General features: G+C 37.2%; 1 protein-coding gene across 3 annotated transcripts in view; it reads right to left on the bottom strand.

The window, feature by feature from the left end:
- LOC131075972 (RNA-directed DNA methylation 4) overlaps positions 1-17,870 on the bottom strand; it is a 101,382-nt gene that overhangs the window by 66,193 nt on the left and 17,319 nt on the right. The window contains exons 4-5 of one of the 3 annotated variants that reach the window (XM_058012979.2): positions 1,513-1,581; positions 1,152-1,196 (exon numbers count right to left, since the gene is read on the bottom strand). In XM_058012979.2, coding sequence (XP_057868962.2) covers positions 1,152-1,196; positions 1,513-1,581 — 114 coding nt within the window. Of the gene's footprint in view, positions 1-1,151; positions 1,197-1,512; positions 1,612-17,870 lie in introns of all 3 variants that reach the window. The other 2 variants (XM_058012977.2, XM_058012978.2) reach the window with 2 other exon arrangements.

Genomic DNA, 17,870 nt, shown 5'->3' with positions numbered 1-17,870 from the left:
GTCATTTATGTAATGTTAGTTAGTTTACTATCTTTCTATGCTCTTCCGTTCACTATTGTTTCTTATAGAAACATCGTTATGTAATTAATTATTTAAGGAGCCTTTCATCTCCTTGGTTAATTATCAAATTACCATTTCAGGGTGGGGCTCAACTATTAGAGGTACGGTTAGTAGCCCAAATTTCAAAAAAATGCCTTTTTTTAAAATACACTTGTTTAAAATGCCAAATAGGGTGAACGGTTACAGCTTTTTAGGGCATTAAAAGAACATGGTTGAGTTTCTTAAGGGTCTTAGGTACATCATATCCCTTCAACATCCCCATCAAGGAGGACATCCCATAAACATCCCCTTTCTAAAGAAGATGTTCGGGAAGGATATCTCCTACCTACTAATGGCAATGGTGACATGGTGGAGGGACATTTCCATAGCATCTCGCCATCCCAAAGACGTCCTTGTCTCTAGAAACAAAAAAAATTAGGGGGGGCACATGTCCCCATGGAACATTGATGAAATGTTATCTTTGAATTATGACAAATTAATAATCAACATAGACCTGTCTGTTCTCTAAATTCATTTTTTGGTCACCTCGTGCATTAATTTAAGTTTATTTGTGTAACTATGTAGTTTTTTCTCACCAAGTTTTTGCCAAGTCATGAGTCCAAGTCAAATTTTGGGTTGCAAAGTCTTGGCAAGTCCAAGAATTAGAAGTGCGATCCACATAAAGTTGGTCAAAAATGTAAATCAGAACACTCGTAAAATACTTGTATCAGCACTATGACATGAAGGCAGATTGTCGAGAAAAATGAGTAAGCGCAAAGTTTGCTAAACTTCTCAACATAAAAGAAACAAGGATTGAATGTGTTACATGCTTCTCAAGCAAGGTAACTTCACATTCACCAAGGCACAAAAGTGCTATTTAGAATAGATATTTTGGGCCATGAAATATGTCCTACAAATATTCTTATTTTTCTTATACCAATAAATACTAAATCTTGTTCAAATTTACTTACATAAACAATGAGAACCCTATTCAAAGTCTATTCAGGAGTTAAGGCCACAAAGTCTATTCAGGAGATAATGGCATCATAAAACATGAAAAGCAATTTTCAGACAAGTACATCCTCTCTTGGAAAACCAAAATAAGGAAATACCTCATGCTTTTGCCTTGCTGATAACCGCAATTGATCTTGTTTATCCTGAAAAAAAGATTCACATGCAGATAAGATTCAAATTAAATGAATGTAATGTATGAACGAAGAAATGTATTTTTTCTACGTATCTTTATCCCTGATCACCAACCTTCCCATGACAGAGACAAAAAGTATGAATGAGAACACCCCAATAAAAGTTTCAAATAATAGCTAGATTAAACAACAGATATCTGAATTGATAACGAAGACTACAGCCTAGTTTTATTCTCTTGAGAAGGAAAGTCTTGCCCATGCCAATCACATAATATTATATCGATATTAATCAAATCAAAATGTAATTTCCAACCAAACCCTCCCATACCTTTGGTTTCTTTATGTCTTCCCTTTGTTCCTTGTGCCTTTCTTCAAACTTCTTGTCCTTTCTCGTATTCTGCTGCAAAGAACCCATGAGTATTAAAATCTGCACATTCATATAATCTTTTTGTTTATGTTTAAGCAACAGATCATAGAATCAACTTCACAGAGTCTTGTCTATTTAGTTGTATGTATATGTCTCGGCAAGGTCTCAGTGATATGTTACAATTCAAGAGAAATTTAAAAAATACTTCACCAAAAAAACACAAGGGACATCCTTTCATATCTGGGGATACAGAAACCTATATACTGCTGAAACTATTTGGATATTTAATTTGTATATGTGATCCCAAGGCACATTTATATCACATAGAGTAATGATTCTTCTCCCATAGGATTACAAATTATTCAGTTACTGATGTGCTATCAACAAATAATTTTCTCTTTAGTATTGAAAAATTTCTTGATGAGAAGAAACAAAAAATGAGATGAGTTTCACAATCCAAAGGAAAAAAATAGAATTCCTACAGATTCAAAGGCAAATACAAAAAAAATACTTTCACTGCACATACATCCATATAATGACCAAGGCTGAAACCATTTATCTTCTAATCAAGCAACAGGAGTTTCGAATCACTGGATATCATCATACTCTTTTGCTTGCAAAGATTCATATAGTGCAAACTACCATGTACAAAATATGATAATTGGAAGCAGAAATGTGAAAACAGGATGTCCTGGCCATAATTGAATATGGTCTTAACAAAAAATTACATATAACAACCTCAAAAACACTGCAGACGAAAACAGAAAGGAGATGAAGCACTGTCCTTTTTACCAAAAACAATATATTAGCAGCTTCATCACCAGAGCCAGAGTCTGTAGTAACACAAAGAGTGACTGGAAGAATAAATATGGATAAATAACTAATCACTTCCGGAATGCAGTAAGTTCAGCATCTGCCAATCTACATAAGTGTTTCAGCCCTGTGCTGTTATCAGTCCCCCTGTTTTCATCCAGATTCAGTCCCTCCAAAGCTGTTCCCAGTAGCATTTTAGATATAAGAAAACTGTCAGTTCCGTGCTACTCTTTTTTGCAGGCTTTAGCTTCTCAGCTCCTGGGTTTTCTGCTGTCTTTTCATATAGGCTTTCTGGCAACTTTGCCTCTTTAGAACAAATTGCAGAGACCATATGTGTAACCCATGAAGGAGGAAACTCCTCCCAAGCATCTAGGCTAGAAGAGGAGGAAACTCCACCAACACAACTATCTCCATTAATAAGGAAAAACAGAGGTCTAGTCAGAGGGAATGGACATTTTGAAATAAACATCCAACAATCATTCTAACTTGAAAACTTTGGTTAAACAAGTCCTTTTTTAGAAGAAAAATTTTCTAATATGCAGGTTCATGGAAATATATCGAATTTAGTAAAACAGTGAATTCTTTGGAACAAATCTCTTCCATCCAGACAAGGAAGAGGACATTGTTTTTCTCTATAATTATTGTGGTTCACATGAAGTATCAAACTTCATTAACTAGTACACAGCCAGTTTCAGCCCTCTGTTTAATGCCCCAATTATGAGCCAGTAGAATATGTTCACATATTTCATAGGTATATTGTGCATGCATGAAGGACTTTAGCAGTAAGTCATGTCTACAAGAAAAAGTCGAAGAATTATATTTTCAAAAGCTTGATGCATGTATTGTATTTAACAATTTTAAATTTGAACTTTGGTTACAGATATTATAATGGAGATGAAGAGTCATATATTTAACGAATACTTTAGGACCAAATGACAGATCAAAAGGCGAAAATGCCATGGTGACTGGAGAACAGGATGCCTTCCACTCCTGCTTAATCCAAATTTAGTGGAAACTCCTCCCACCCAACTATCTCCAACGATGACTTATTTTCTCAAATGGAATCCAGACCTGACCGGCCCAAGGGTGAATGAAAAAGTTTCAACAAGCCAAAAAATCCAACCATCATTCTAACCTGAAATCTCTGGTAAAATAGATCCTTTGTGAGGGGCCATTCCCTAATATGCAGGTTAATGGAAATCTGACCAACTTGGAAAACATGAACTGTAAGGAATCTATCTCGGCCAATTATATCCTAGAAAGTTACACTGCCGAAAATGCTTCCCAAGAAAATGCTTTGTTCTTAAAAACCACAGCAAAGGGATGTTCTACTCTATGAAATGTTGTGGTTCATGGTGAGAGCTGAATTTTGATTGGATACAACACAGTTGGTTTGCAGCCTCTCTGTAATAGCACAGCTTTACAAGCCTAGGATATATTATATATACCACAAATATGTAGCAAATAAGCAGTCAGGGATATTTTGTGTGCAGAATAAAAACAAAGAATGGTGTTTTGAAAAGTTTAATGTCTGTCACGTATATATATTAAAACATTAGGTCAAAATCTTGTCAAAAATATAATAATCAAAATAATAGAATACAATATGGTAAATTAAAGGAATACCTAAATGCCCAAGTCAGATCAACAAGGAACTACGATATGACCAGAGGGGGCAGTAGGATTTCTGCCACTTGTGCTTCATGCAATAGTCCTCTTTCATGTCTGTAACATTGTAACCTCGCCAGTTTTGTACCTTGCATATGAAAGATGAGACCCCATTTGCCGGTATCTTTTTGTCAATCTGCAGATGAGTCTTGAGGTCAAAGAGAATAAGAAAGGAAGAAACATGACACCAAAGATTGCAAAAATTGTGAGATTCTCATGGCAATTATGACCTACCTGCATGTAGCATTTTTGCAAGCGTTTCCTTCAAAGGATCGCATGAAACTGAGGAGGGCATTTAAAGCCTAAGGCAGGGATTGTTTCCAAGAGGATGATCATTGGTGCTCAGCCTGGGACTAAGAGCTAAAAGATCTTCAGTTGCAGGCTAAAGATCTTCTTCTGGGAATAGGGAAAAGCAGTTCAGTTTATTATTTGTGGATAGCAGGTTTATCTCAGAGGTTATCACCCATTCAGCAATTTCCACATACCTTTTCCTCTTCATGATGCACTTCTCACTCAAGGGAGTGGATTCCAAGGCGACTCTAGCTAGGAACAAAATATATGAAGTGCCTGGAGGGTTTTCCCCCGAATTTTGGGACTCCTTATAGATTTGGTGACCTCTCTGAATATGTGAATGAAGCTGAATTATATAGTCGTTATGAAGTTGATCAGAAATATACTACAAAGTTCTATTTTCTTGTTTTCTCATTGGTGTAGGTTTCCATTCCCAAGTAAACTGATTTAAATTCATGCTCCAGGATTTCTTAGGGGATCTGGGTGTGCCGAACTTTAAAAAAAATTAAAATATTTTGTAGTATACAGTTAAGTTTGTTTAGAGTTTTGACATTTACCATTTGTCCCCAATTGTGAAATATTATAGAGATTTTCAAGGGTGAATAATGGAGAAACGGAAGGAGCAAGGGTTTGGTGGCAAATTTATGATTTTTTCTTTCCTTCAATCTGTAGGATCCATTGCCTTATATATCAAGTAATGGAGCTACAATTGCTGGCCACATCCCATCATCACCTTTGTTTTAATATTTTCAACAAAACCTAGCAATCCAAGGCCATCTTACCATTGTTAGTGTTGGTGTTGGAAATAAGCCACACCCAGACCGACGATGGACTGGTCCAAAAGGGGCCAGTAGCTCAGTGGTAGAGCACTCCAGCATTGTATGGAAGGTCCTAGGTTCGAGTCCTAGCTAGTCCATGTCTCAACATGGTATCAGAGCCAGGTCCAGGCTAGGAGCCCCAAGCACACGAGAGGTGTGGCTTAAGGGGGGGTGTTGGTGTTGGAAATAAGCCACACCCGGACCGACGATGGACTGGTCCAAGAGGGGCCAGTAGCTCAGTGGTAGAACACTCCAGCAGTATATGGAAGGTCCTAGGTTCGAGTCCTAGCCGGTCCATGTCTCAACAGTTAGCATTGTGAAATAGATGCTTCTCAAACAAGAAAGGAAGTACAGCCCTAAATTATGCAATGGATAAGCAAAAAACTAATGTGATTATTAATGTATCTACATGTTATAGTGCAATCAATTGGCTTTTTTATTAACATGTTGCTTGAGGCAATTGTATATTTCAGTGAGGGCAGAACATCAGAGATATAAGCTGGAGAGTTACTTCCATTAGGTACACAAGAAAATATATGTCTCGTCTTCTTCCAAATGTTGAGTACAATGGCCCAATCATTGATCAAGGACCAATATTCACAAAACAAAGCGTTGTAATTTCCAATAGATTATATCTCAAATTCATTGCAATGCTAAAAAAGAGTAAAGTTTGCTAGAGCACAGTGTTTATTAGAGATCCACATTTAACTTCAGTGGGCCCATAAACTTTTATGAAGGCTCTAATTCTAATATGCCTTTTGTCATTAGGGGTGATTTATAAAGCAGTGCTTTATAAATATAATTAATTTATTAATTAAATTAAATAACCAAAAATTTAGGAAGTGGAAGGTTGTGACATTCAGCAACCCCAACCGCCTATATTTGAGGTTTACCTTAACTAGAGAAGAATATTGTGCATATACATTCTAATGTATGTGAGGCACTTGCAAAGCATAAAAGATATGTGTTTGTATAATGCATGCATCTAAAAGATCCTATGACAAAAAAGACAGAGGATATGATAAAGCAGGACCTTATTGTGTCTGTATTTAATAAACATGATTGAAACTTGTAAATTTCTTCAATATTGGATGATGCTTCATGAGGCTTTTTTCTAAAAGGTTTTCCCCACCATAAATCCTATGTACTGTGTATATTTTCATTATATATGGCTCTCATTTCTATTTCCAGTTCATATGCTTAAATGATTAGCTGCCTAAGATCCTAATCCCTGAATTGGTATCAGAGCCAATTAGGTTACTAGTCAATTTTTCTAGGTGATACCATTGTTGAACTTTTCCTCTCCAACCATTGTTGAATGCATTTAATGTGAAATATGTGGTGTTCATGACAATGCATCTGGCATACCTCTTATGCTAATTCAAAATCAATCTCTCACTTTGCGATTCTCTCTCCCAAATTACTTTCATTTTTTTAAATTCAATATAAATATGAAAAATTTGTCTCTGCCTTGCGGCTGCCTGTATTATGAATCAATTGGTGTAATTTATTAATGCATTCAAGGTAGGAGGGTCCAATGAACGATTATCCAGTCATACAAACAACAGTAATAAACACACGCACAAACTGTAATGTCCCCTTCCTAAGCATAATTTTGGAATAATTTTGTGCATTTGTGGGAGATTCTGGGAGTGTGACGATATAGCTTTGTTGCTGTTGTAAAATCAGATTTTCAGACCTGTTCATATATTTTTCATATCAGAAAAATCAATTTAATGACATTCTTTGAAAAGTTCATTGATTTGCCATCCTCTCTTTGCGAAGACTAGCTGACTAGTTTTGGTGATTTCAATGAAATTTGGCATAATACTTTGTGAATATATTTTCAGATTTGAAATTGTTCTAAATTTTTAGTTGAGGACATTATAGTGGTATTAGAGCATGATCTTGCCAAACTGATGGGTATTGGATGATTGATGTGAATCATGGGTTTCTTCAAACCAATGTTTAAGAGAAAAGAGCTAGAAGAAGCTTCAAATTCAAAGAAAGGGAAGATACCAAAAGAAGAAGAATGTAAAAGAACCATTGGAAAGATTCTTTTGAAATTACAAGGGGTTTGAGAGATATACCGACAACACCTAAGTTGCTGGTTCGAGTTCGGGTTTGAGGATTTGGTTTGCCTGTTTGGCTAAAATAAAATTTGAGGTTTGGGTTCGTTAGTACAAAAAACTGAAATGATAATTAAATGTTGTAATTAATTAAGGAGAGGAATACTACTTATATAGAAAATTACAAGAAAATCTTTCTATTAAAAAAATATTGATATGATGGTCATCTTAGTCATTTAGATAGTATTTAGAAACTTCCTTTTATGTTTTTCATCTTTAGTTAGTTTTAGGAAGTTTCCTTTATGTCTTTCGTGTTTCTATTCTCAATCGTTTCCATTATGGAAAGATCCTCTTGTAATCTCTATTTAAAGATCCTCTTGTAATCTATATATTTAAGGAGATTTCATCTCCTTTTTTTTGAAATTTTTTTGACAAATTTTTAATAAAATTTGTGATTTCATTACCTGGAATTTATTTACAGAAGTTTTTTGACATGATTTTTTTATGAAAAATCATGGTTTTCTCAGACTAAGGGTTCCAGACCTAGCTTTCTTTATAAAATCATGGGTTTTCTGATTTTTTCCAAAAAAAAATCATGGTGGGTTTTTATGATATTTTTTGTGGGTTTTTCTGACTTCTTTCCAAAACAAATCATGGTGGGTTTTTGTTTTTTGCACCTTTTTTTCACACAAAAATCGTGGGTTCTATCTCTAATGGAGTTCTTTTCTTGATTTTTTCCACAAAAAATCATTAAGGTTTTTACTATTTTTTCACAAAATGAAGGTTTTTGACGATTTTTTCACAAAATCTTGTGTAATTTCAGCATCACATCGAGGGTTTTCCCTATTTCTCCACAAAATCGTGGTTTCTTGCAGCTTGTTTTTGGGTCCCACCTATGGTTTCAAGGCGAATGGTGTTTATCTACAAAAGTTTTCAACGATTTTCTTAAAAAATCATGGGTGTTGCTTCTTTTAACGATTTTTGGCAAAATCATAATTTTAGTATTTTGCCAATTTTTTGTCAACAAAAATCAAAATTTATCTCGACGTCTCTAGATAAAAGGAGGGATGGCTTTGTTACCCAACATCATTTTGAAAGGCAATCAGAGGTTCAACAACAAGTGTTAATCTTGGTCACATGAAGAAATTATGCAGAAAGCAAATGGCTGATCAGAAGTCCAATCAGGGAGGATCTCAGCAGCAAGCTCATGTCGCAAAGCGTTCTAAGGAGAAGGGGGCAGCCTTCTATGCATTCATGGCCAAATGACCTGCATATTGTGTCAAGCCTTCTGTAGGGTAGTTCGTAGAATGAGCATTAAGAGAGGGTATTAAAATAATATTGTAATATTTATATAATGGTCATCTTAGCTATTTAGTTAGTATTTAGAAACATCCTTTTATGTCTTTCATCTTTAGTTAGTTTTAGGAAGTTTCCTTTTTGTTTTTTGTGTTTCTATTCTCGACCATTTCCATTATGGAAAGATCCTCTTATAATCTCTATTTTAGGAGCTTTCGTCTCCTTTTGTAATTATTGAATATACAACAAATTATCATTTCACTTTCCATAATGGAAACGATCAAGAATAGAAATGTGAAAGACAGAAAGGAAACTTCCTAAAACTAACTAAAGACAACAGACATAAATGGAAGTTTCTAAATACTAACTAAATAACTAAGATGACCATTATATCAATATTACAATATTATTCGGGTGACCCATGTAGTACAGCGGTTAAAACACTTGCTTGGTGAAACCGCCACCAAGGTTCAAATCCTCGCTGGGCCGCTAGGCTCGCAAGCTTGGAACTTTCGTTGGGCTGGTGTGCTCGCGGATTTGAATAGCAATAGTGTTCGGCACCTTAAAAAGTACCCATTACCGATATATATATATGTATATATATATATATATATATGCTCTAATAAATGTTGATCAATGTGAATTATAAAATTGTTATACCAAGACCGAATATATGAACAAATCTAAACTAACAAAATCATTCATCTGCGGCCATAAATAGTTGTTATTTACTTTTATTAATGATGTCTGATGTTGCTTGTTCAATCTACTGTGAATTATGTGTTATGATGTAATGTTCATATGTTAAAACTTAAAAACACAATCCAAAGCTTGGGCAGTATCCTAGGCAAACCCAAAGATGTACCAAGACCAAAACTAGCACTCGGGCCAAACCAAGACCAAAACCTAGGCCTGCAGAGAAGAACTCAATAACTTAGGACAACACTACAAGAAGCAAGAGATGCATTGAGAACCTTGAAAGAGAAATTGGCAGGCGGAAACCCAAATCACAAGAGTCAAAGGGATGAAACTTCCTCAAATAATGAGTGCAGCATGGCATGCTATGAAAGGTATAAATACCTTGATCCTGAAAAGGTTCGTAGATGGTACACAGATTACAACTCCCTACTTGGACAGATTAAATATAAAATGTCTTGTAGGAGATATGTAGAACACTGTGTTGCATGGGTACTCGTACCCAACCCCCTGGAACGCGTACCGGAGACTGGTACATGTCTCCCGTACTGGAGACTTGTCAGGAGACGTCTCTACACAAGAGACTCCACGTCAACGAACCCTCCCGTCTCCACCCTAAATAACACGCGCAAAAGTCAAAAAGTTTGTCGTGATGCATGGGCAGAAGCAAAAACCACTGACGTGAGCCCCATTTTTAGACATTTGTATGACATTTTGATTTGACTCATTTCACATTTGTGTACTTAAACTTCAAAGTGAATGTTAATTCTTGTTTTGAAAGTTCAATGTCATTATATTTTCAAATTTTCTATAAATTATTAAATTATATTTAAAAAAAAATTGGCGTCTCCAAGTACCCCCGTCTCCTATTTTGAAAACATAGGCGTACCGGTACCGGTACCAGTCTCTAATGTCTCCGAGTACCCCCGTACCCATGCAACCTTGGTAGAACATGCAAGGAAGTGTGAACCACAAAAATGAGGTCAAGGATATTACAAGAATCAATGTAATGGAGAGATGAAGGACAGAATTGAGGAAAAATTCTAGAAGAAGCCATATCATGCAACCATACCTGTACAAAAGATTACAAGACCAATTGTTATAGAGAAGGAAGAAGACACCGAAAATGAACTCAAAAGAAAAAAGCTTTGTTTTACATGTAAGGAACATTGGGAGCCAAGTCACAGATGTGGGAGCAATGAAGAAGCAAACGGACAGGCATGTATGCATGAGATGATGGAACTAGAAATGGTTATGGATACATAATTGCAAGTCCAAGATAAGAATGAAGAATCAATATCAGAGGTTGAAGGTAAAAACATTTCAAGTGAAAAAGATTTTTCAATAATTTCTAATGAGCTTTCACATCAAGAAAGTTTATTTTTGATGAGTTCAATAAAGAATCATCATTGTATGTTGAATGTGAAGCCTCAAAAATTGAGAGAGCTATTCCAATTAATTCTAATGGTGTCAAAGGAACACCCATTGATATAGTAAGTGGTAAAAGAAAGGATATTACTATGCAAGAATGGAATAAATACACCATGCAAGGTGATGGAAGGTATTCATTTGTTTAAAGTAAAGAGCACAAGTCAAATCGAGATGCACCAATACATATACCATCTTTCGAACTTCCAAATAGTGAACCATTGTTTGATTCGCAAAGTAGCTTGATCAAAGGGAGAGTATAGAGCATAAAGACTCTTTGATTCAAACCCAAAATTGTATATTCATGTGGGATCCAGCCACGCTCTTGAAGACTAAAATAGATAGAGGCATCAATGAATCCTCCATATCTTCCATTTGGAATGGAAAAAATTTTATGAGGATTCCTATAGGATTTGTTGTAAAACTTGATGGCATTTCAAAGGACCAGTGTTCACAAGTCATAGATCATTCATGGGAGCCAATTACCATGTTTGAAGACAAGTTTGCGAGTGATGGCCAAATGGAAATCACCAACTTTGGTTGTGGTAAGAAAATTTTAAATTATTATGATGTTCAATATTTTGTGACTAATTACCTTATGGTGTTGTGGATTTCAAGCTACAATCAAGTTAAAGGACTCGAGGATGATGTGACACTACAAACTTCTATCATCATGAAGGCAAGGCATTGGGTGAAGAAGCATCACATGAAGACTTTAATATCATGGGTCCAAGAGCTTCAATATTTATGTCATTGAGTGAAACTTGGTTGACAATCACATCGCCAACCAAAGCCAAAGAAGGGTTTTTAGTCATATGGTGGAGTTTTCACCTCATTATTGAGATGTTTGCAAGTGGTACAATGTGGACTTTAACCATGACTTTTCTAGGTCCAAGCAACGGAATGCAATATTACATCCATAAAAACAATTGGAGAAGCGTTGAGTGCACAGAAAGTTGTTTGGCAGTAGAGAGTATGCAAGCTATTTTACTCTTTGGTGAATATCATAGACCTTGTCCCATCATTCCATTGCTTCAAAATCAACAAAGGAGGGTTTCCAAATACATGCTTCTAGGATCATCTCCAGAGAGAATATTTCAGCATATTATTGATAGCGAACATGCTAAATTTGTCTCATTTTTTAATTTGGCATCACACTACTCTCAGACATCTATCTGCAAGACACACATAAAGGAGAATTTCTTGCCTTACAGTTTGAATTTCCAGTTCATGGAGAATCAGGTGAGAAATTTGACTTCATCTATGTTGATGATATTTTGATCTCCAAAAAGGTTTGAACATAGGTTTGGGAATATTTGAATATAGCTATGGGTGTATTTCAGCAAAAAGAGCTCTTGTATAAAACATCATCTTGGAAGATTGATAACACGCATTGTTGACGTGCGTTTTATGACTATGCCTAACACAAAATAAAGTTGCCCAATGGTCACTTTACTCTCTCTTGATCAAAGTTCAATTATATGCTAAGATTGCAATAAGTTCAAACAATTGACTCCAAGGTTCCGATTTGCAATGGACATGACTTAGTTGGCTTGATGTGATATGTCGGTAATCTAAGGGGACTTACGCACACTTAAAGGAGATTAAACAATTTTATGACTTCCAAGGAATTTGATCGTGAATGATTTGTCAATGAGAAGCTCTATTTTAGGATTTTTGACTTGAAAATACTAAAAGTAAAATGAGAGAGGGTTTAGGGAAGCTATGCTAAATCTAAGAACAAAGGAGACAATGATTGCTTAAGTGAAATCAACCACACTTTGATTCACCAACTTCGTACAACTACACAAAGGCTCGGACCAACCTTACATTGTTGATAACAATCAGCTAGCAACAAAAGGTATGAGCAAAAGGTTTCACTCTAAACAATATCATCAATCCTATTCATCTAAATGCTTTGAAATAAATCTACTATAAGTGAGGAAAGCAAGAGCATGCAAGCTACAAAACATGACAAGTATAAACCATCAAAAGAACAATGTATTACAGTTTACTGCTTCAATAGCTTATCGCAACAATCTTAGACAATCTCTCCTCTCTTTACAATGAGGGGATCACCCCTTTATATAGGCCTCCAACCTTGATTACATGCAAACCCTAACTAGGGTTTGACCCAAAAGATTCCTCACACGTGATGCAACAAGGTGGGAATAAACAATAAATGCCCATAATGCCCACTTACAATAAATTATCTCCTGCCCAAAATCGCATCCACGATGCATTAAATACACCATTGTTCATCACATTCGTTTAGCATGCAATAAATATTCCACCATGCAAAATTGCCCATAATGTCATGAATATTCATCCATGCAAATTTAGCCACAATGCCATAAATGCTCTATCATCTCCTAAATGTGATGGCTACATGCAAAATATGCTCCACTACTTCAGCATGCGTTGACCCAACCGCCACTTGGTCAAATTTTCCAACCATGCATGCGCCAATATGTCAAAAGATTCTCGTTCAAAAATGGATGGCCATTATCTCGCCCATTAATAGCATATGAAATGAACCTGGCAACGACGGCCTCCAATTCTCCTATGGAGACACTTGGCATGGTGCTGGAGAACAAAGAAACATTTTCCAAGTGTGCCGTGAAAAATGAATCCACAAAGAAAAATTCATGCAATCTGTCCCTAAGGATGTCCACTGTCAACTCTTTTGCAGTCACCCTTCTGGAAAATAGTGCCTCAATTGCCTTAAGGATTTCTCCTTATACTTTCCTGACTGAGTCTTTCAAAGAAGCAGACTCCCCACTAAATCTCTCGAAAGATTCCTCTCCAGTGTAGGCAGCATAAAACCACCACGGGAAATCATAAACATCACACTCTTGAACAACTTTCTCATCAATCAACATCTGCCTAGGAACTTTCATTAACTCTTTGAGTCGCGGAGTAGTTAAGTCTTGGTAAATGTGCACGTCATCCCATGAACTATCCGAGACTTCCAGCCTATTCAGAATTGCGAGAATTTTGGAGTGAAGGCGAGCCAAGCTCTCAATGAATCCTCCTGCTGAAGTGAAAACACCTTCCACCCACTCCTTAGAGTATTGAGCTATCTTCCTAACTTCTTCAACACCATCAATAGTTTCCTTAGGTAGAGAGGAGGGAAGTACAAAGAAGGGATCTTCCACTATGAGTGGGTGTTTGAAATTCCGCACATATTCACACACTACTTGATTTTCCCTCTTCAGCCTCTTGCACTTCTCTTTCATCTTCATTTTCTCCTTCATGGCCAAGGAAGATTCTTCAAAATCTTCCACTACCTGTGTCGTGGATGCAAGCCCCAAATTGACTTCTCTGATCACATATTCATCGGGCGTGCTCTCATTTCTATCTTTGTCTATTGTAGGCTAGGCCAAGTGCAACGTTTTGGATCCAAACTCATCCCTTGTGATCTTTGAAAATTTCCTGGCTACCATTTTCTCTACTAGCTTGTCCATTCTGCTCAAAAGACTTTCTAACTCTTGTGCTAGATCTATCTCTTCTTCCAAATCCCTTCTCATCCTTTCTCTGAGCCAATCAAGAGTAGTGGCTGGTTGATCGTGAATTTATGTGTGCCCTTGATCCTGCGAAACTTCTTCCATGTCTCCAAGAATTGTATCAATGAAAACATCTCGGTCTTGTTGTTCTGTGCTGGGAGGAATTTCTTGCCTTTGAATTTCTGGCAGAACAGGTCTATGAGAAGTGTTGCCGCTAAGAAAATCCTATGCTGGAACATTACCAAGAACATTATCCTGACGACGACTTCGTGGAATCTCCTGTGCAAACACCTCCACTTCCTGCACACTAGAGGAACTGGTCGGCGATCGTGCCTCTTCTACCCTTGGCCTTTTCCATTGAGGCTCTTCCGATTGAAATTTTGGCTGGACTTGTGGTTGGGCATCTTTCCTCTTGTTCGGGACTTCTTAGGAACATCCATTTCTTTGCTATGTCCAGCTCCTTACTGAACTTCTTCTTTAGCCTAGGCTTGTGATGATCCTTCTGTGGCGTCACTATGGGAATCCAAGTTTCCCATCAGTTGGTAGCTCAGGCAAACATTTGCTTCCTTCAACGCCCTGATGTGCCAATCCACCCAATGCCTAGTAAATTTCAAAACTGGCCTAGCCAAAACTTCTAAATCATCAACTTCAAGTTCTCACCAATCTGGAGCATGGATGGGTGTATCCTTCACCTTTTCAAATTTTGGCTGTGTCATATCTTGATCTTCCTTCACCTAATCTGGCACTTGAATAATTTCACCAATTCGGATAATGTCAAAGGGCAATCTGGAAAACATTCTTTTCCAGATCTCAAGATCATCCTTGGCATTCGCCCAAAAAATCTTCCAAGTGAAATTTATGCCTGAACTTCATTTTGGCGACCATTCGGATTTTGTTATATGGATCAAAGAAGGATCTAGATGTATGGAATGTCAAGTGGTAGAATGCCAATTCCTCCAAGGACTTTTAAACCGCTACCAATAAAGGACACGATTCTACATAGTTGCCCAGGACAATAGGGAATTCAATGGACAACTTCCTTTTCGTTTCTGAATCATATCATAAGCAGTCAATTGCCTAGTGAGCTCCAATAACACCATTTTGTCTGTAGGATACCTTGGAAGTTTGTGCATCTAAAAGGAAAATCCTTGAGCACAGATAGAAGTAAATTTCGGAAACTAAATGTACAAGGCTCCAAATTTCTGTATCAACAACCTAGCCTCTGGTGACACTCTTGTGTAAAGTTCATTATGCAATAGTCGAGTTAAGTACATGGTGAAAGTGTCCACCAATTTGAAAGAATTAGTGTCGTACAGATGCAACTGAGGATAGCATTTGTGGACCTTCAGCTGTCCTGGCCCACATCCCATGGGCCCTTTTCCTTGGTAAGCCGTCGAAGTTGCCCATCCTTGCCAGCGAATAAATCACATACGAGCTCATGTAAAAGGATTGGATACGCTTCTCCTTCAGATTCTACTGTTCATGCACATAATGACTTATTAATCTTGCCCAATTCACAATCCCATTAGCATTCATAACCTCGCCAATGAAGAAGAACATCCAGGTTTCAAAAGTGAAAGCATGCGGACATCCCATTATCCTACTCAGCATCATTACGAGGTTCGCGTACTCTTGTTTAGAGTCAAAATTGGTGATTTGTTTAGGCATTTTGGAAATATGTGGTTTTGACTTCTGCATCCAGGTTTTGTTAATAAGCTTAGCACATCTTTCAACACCAACCTCATACAATACTGTTGCTCTTTCCTTAAGCCTGTAAGTCATGGAATGATACGCCAGAATTCCAAAAGTCTCTCCAATAGCTTTGGCGGTCAGGTTAGCCAGAAGCTTGCCATCTGACGTCAAAATCACTCTTCTTTCATCATCATAGTGCTTTGTGCATTCCAAAATCAATTCTAGACATTGAATGGCTAGAGGGAAGCCTACAGCTAAGACAATTCCGCTCTTGACAAATTTAACATCAGTAGGTGATGGATTGCGTCCAACTGTTCCAAAAATCATGTGCCTAAAAGCTCCTAGTTGGAAAGTTCCCAAGTCGGTGTCGCTAATTTCCTTCCACTTGGAAATAATCTTGGACTCCAGAAGGAATCCCTTCATCTCATTCTTGATCTATGCTTGCCGAGAAGTAGCTGCAGCCTTGCTTGATTCCGCCATTCCTGCAAAACAAAGTAAATTAACATTAAAAATTTGTGTAAGGAATTAAATAGGATGGCGAAGAAGAAATTCTAGTAGATAAATTCCTAATTAGGAATAAAATAAAACCTCCGCAATCAAGAACTTCTTGAAAAGAAATAATTCTTTGTTTCTGAATCTTTGTCACTTCTCTCCGACTTCAACTTTCTCCAAAATCGCACGTGAGAAATGAATTGAATCCTTCGTTTAAATAGAATTTCCTCACCAAGCTGCCAAGTTAGCGAGAGACTAATCTTAGCAGTTGCATTAAGAATGTGTCATACTTTCCTTAATAACTCGCCATGCAAACGGGTCCCACAATTATTGTCAAGTTCAAAAATGAAAATTTCCATGATTTCTTAAGTTCAACTTTTGGGCGAATTTCCATGCCTGAGGAGGATTTTTTATTTTCTTTCCTGAGGAGATTTTCCTTTCCTCTCTTATCCTTGGGCACTGGATTCATATGGTGAAGGAATTTGCCTTTGGGAAGGAAATTCCTTCCCTTCCTTGGTTTGGCACTCCCTGCCCAGACATGGGGCACTAATTGCTTATAGTGGAGGAATTTTGGGTGGAGGAAAATTCCTCCACAACCCCATTCTAGCGCTCCACACCTAAACATGAGTGCCAAAACTACCTCATGGAAGATTTTTCACGCCTTAGGAAATTTTCTTCCTCACCCCACTTTGGCGCCATGCACTTGACTTGGGCGCCAATTGCCTATTGTGGAGGATTTTTGTCTTAGCCTTGTTTTCCTCCATCACCATCATTCAGCGCTCTATACCCTTGACCGGGCACCAATTCCATGCCTTGGAGGAATTTCACTTTTATCAACTTTTCCTTCCTACCTCCATTCTGGCGCCCTTACTTGGACTTGGGCGCTAAATTGACCCCCTACAGCATTTTTGCTCAAGGAGGAAAATTCCTCCATAACCTTGTTTTGGCGCACTGACTTGGACCTAGGTGTGGAAAACATATGGTGCAGGAATTTTGGTAATGGAGGAAAATTCCTCCATGACCCCAATCTAGCGCTCTATACCCCTGCATTAGCACTAATTCCAAGGTGTGCAGGATTCCTTGTCTTGGAGGAAAATTCTTCCAAGACCTTCATTTGGCACCCATCAATCTTTGGTATGATTTCATTCCTTAGGAATTTCACTTTCTTGACTTAGCCACTTTTGATCATTTTCCAGATTTGGGAAGCGAATTTTGGATTGAAGTGATTTTTATGCCTTAGGAGATTTTCAACACCTTTCCACTTCAAGAAGGAATTCCATTGTCATTTTTCAATCAAAGACCTACTTTTTCAACTTTCCAGATCTAGACAAAATTACAAATATTCAAGAATACTCAGTCTTCAATGTCGGAGCCTTTGCCTGTGAAGAACCTACCAAAAATAGACTTACTAAAAATAATTACTTCAAAACATCAAAATTAGGGCAAACCGGGGCAAGATGACACTTACTAAAAATAGAAACTTACTAAAAATAGAAATTGCTAAAAATAGTAAGTTTGATCTTTGGCAAAATAAAAACAATCCAGGAGGC

This window comes from Cryptomeria japonica, chromosome 9 (assembly GCF_030272615.1).
Source record: "Cryptomeria japonica chromosome 9, Sugi_1.0, whole genome shotgun sequence".
NCBI lineage: Eukaryota > Viridiplantae > Streptophyta > Pinopsida > Cupressales > Cupressaceae > Cryptomeria > Cryptomeria japonica.
Note: the sequence above shows the minus strand (reverse complement) of the source record. Positions and strands in the feature narration are given on the sequence as shown.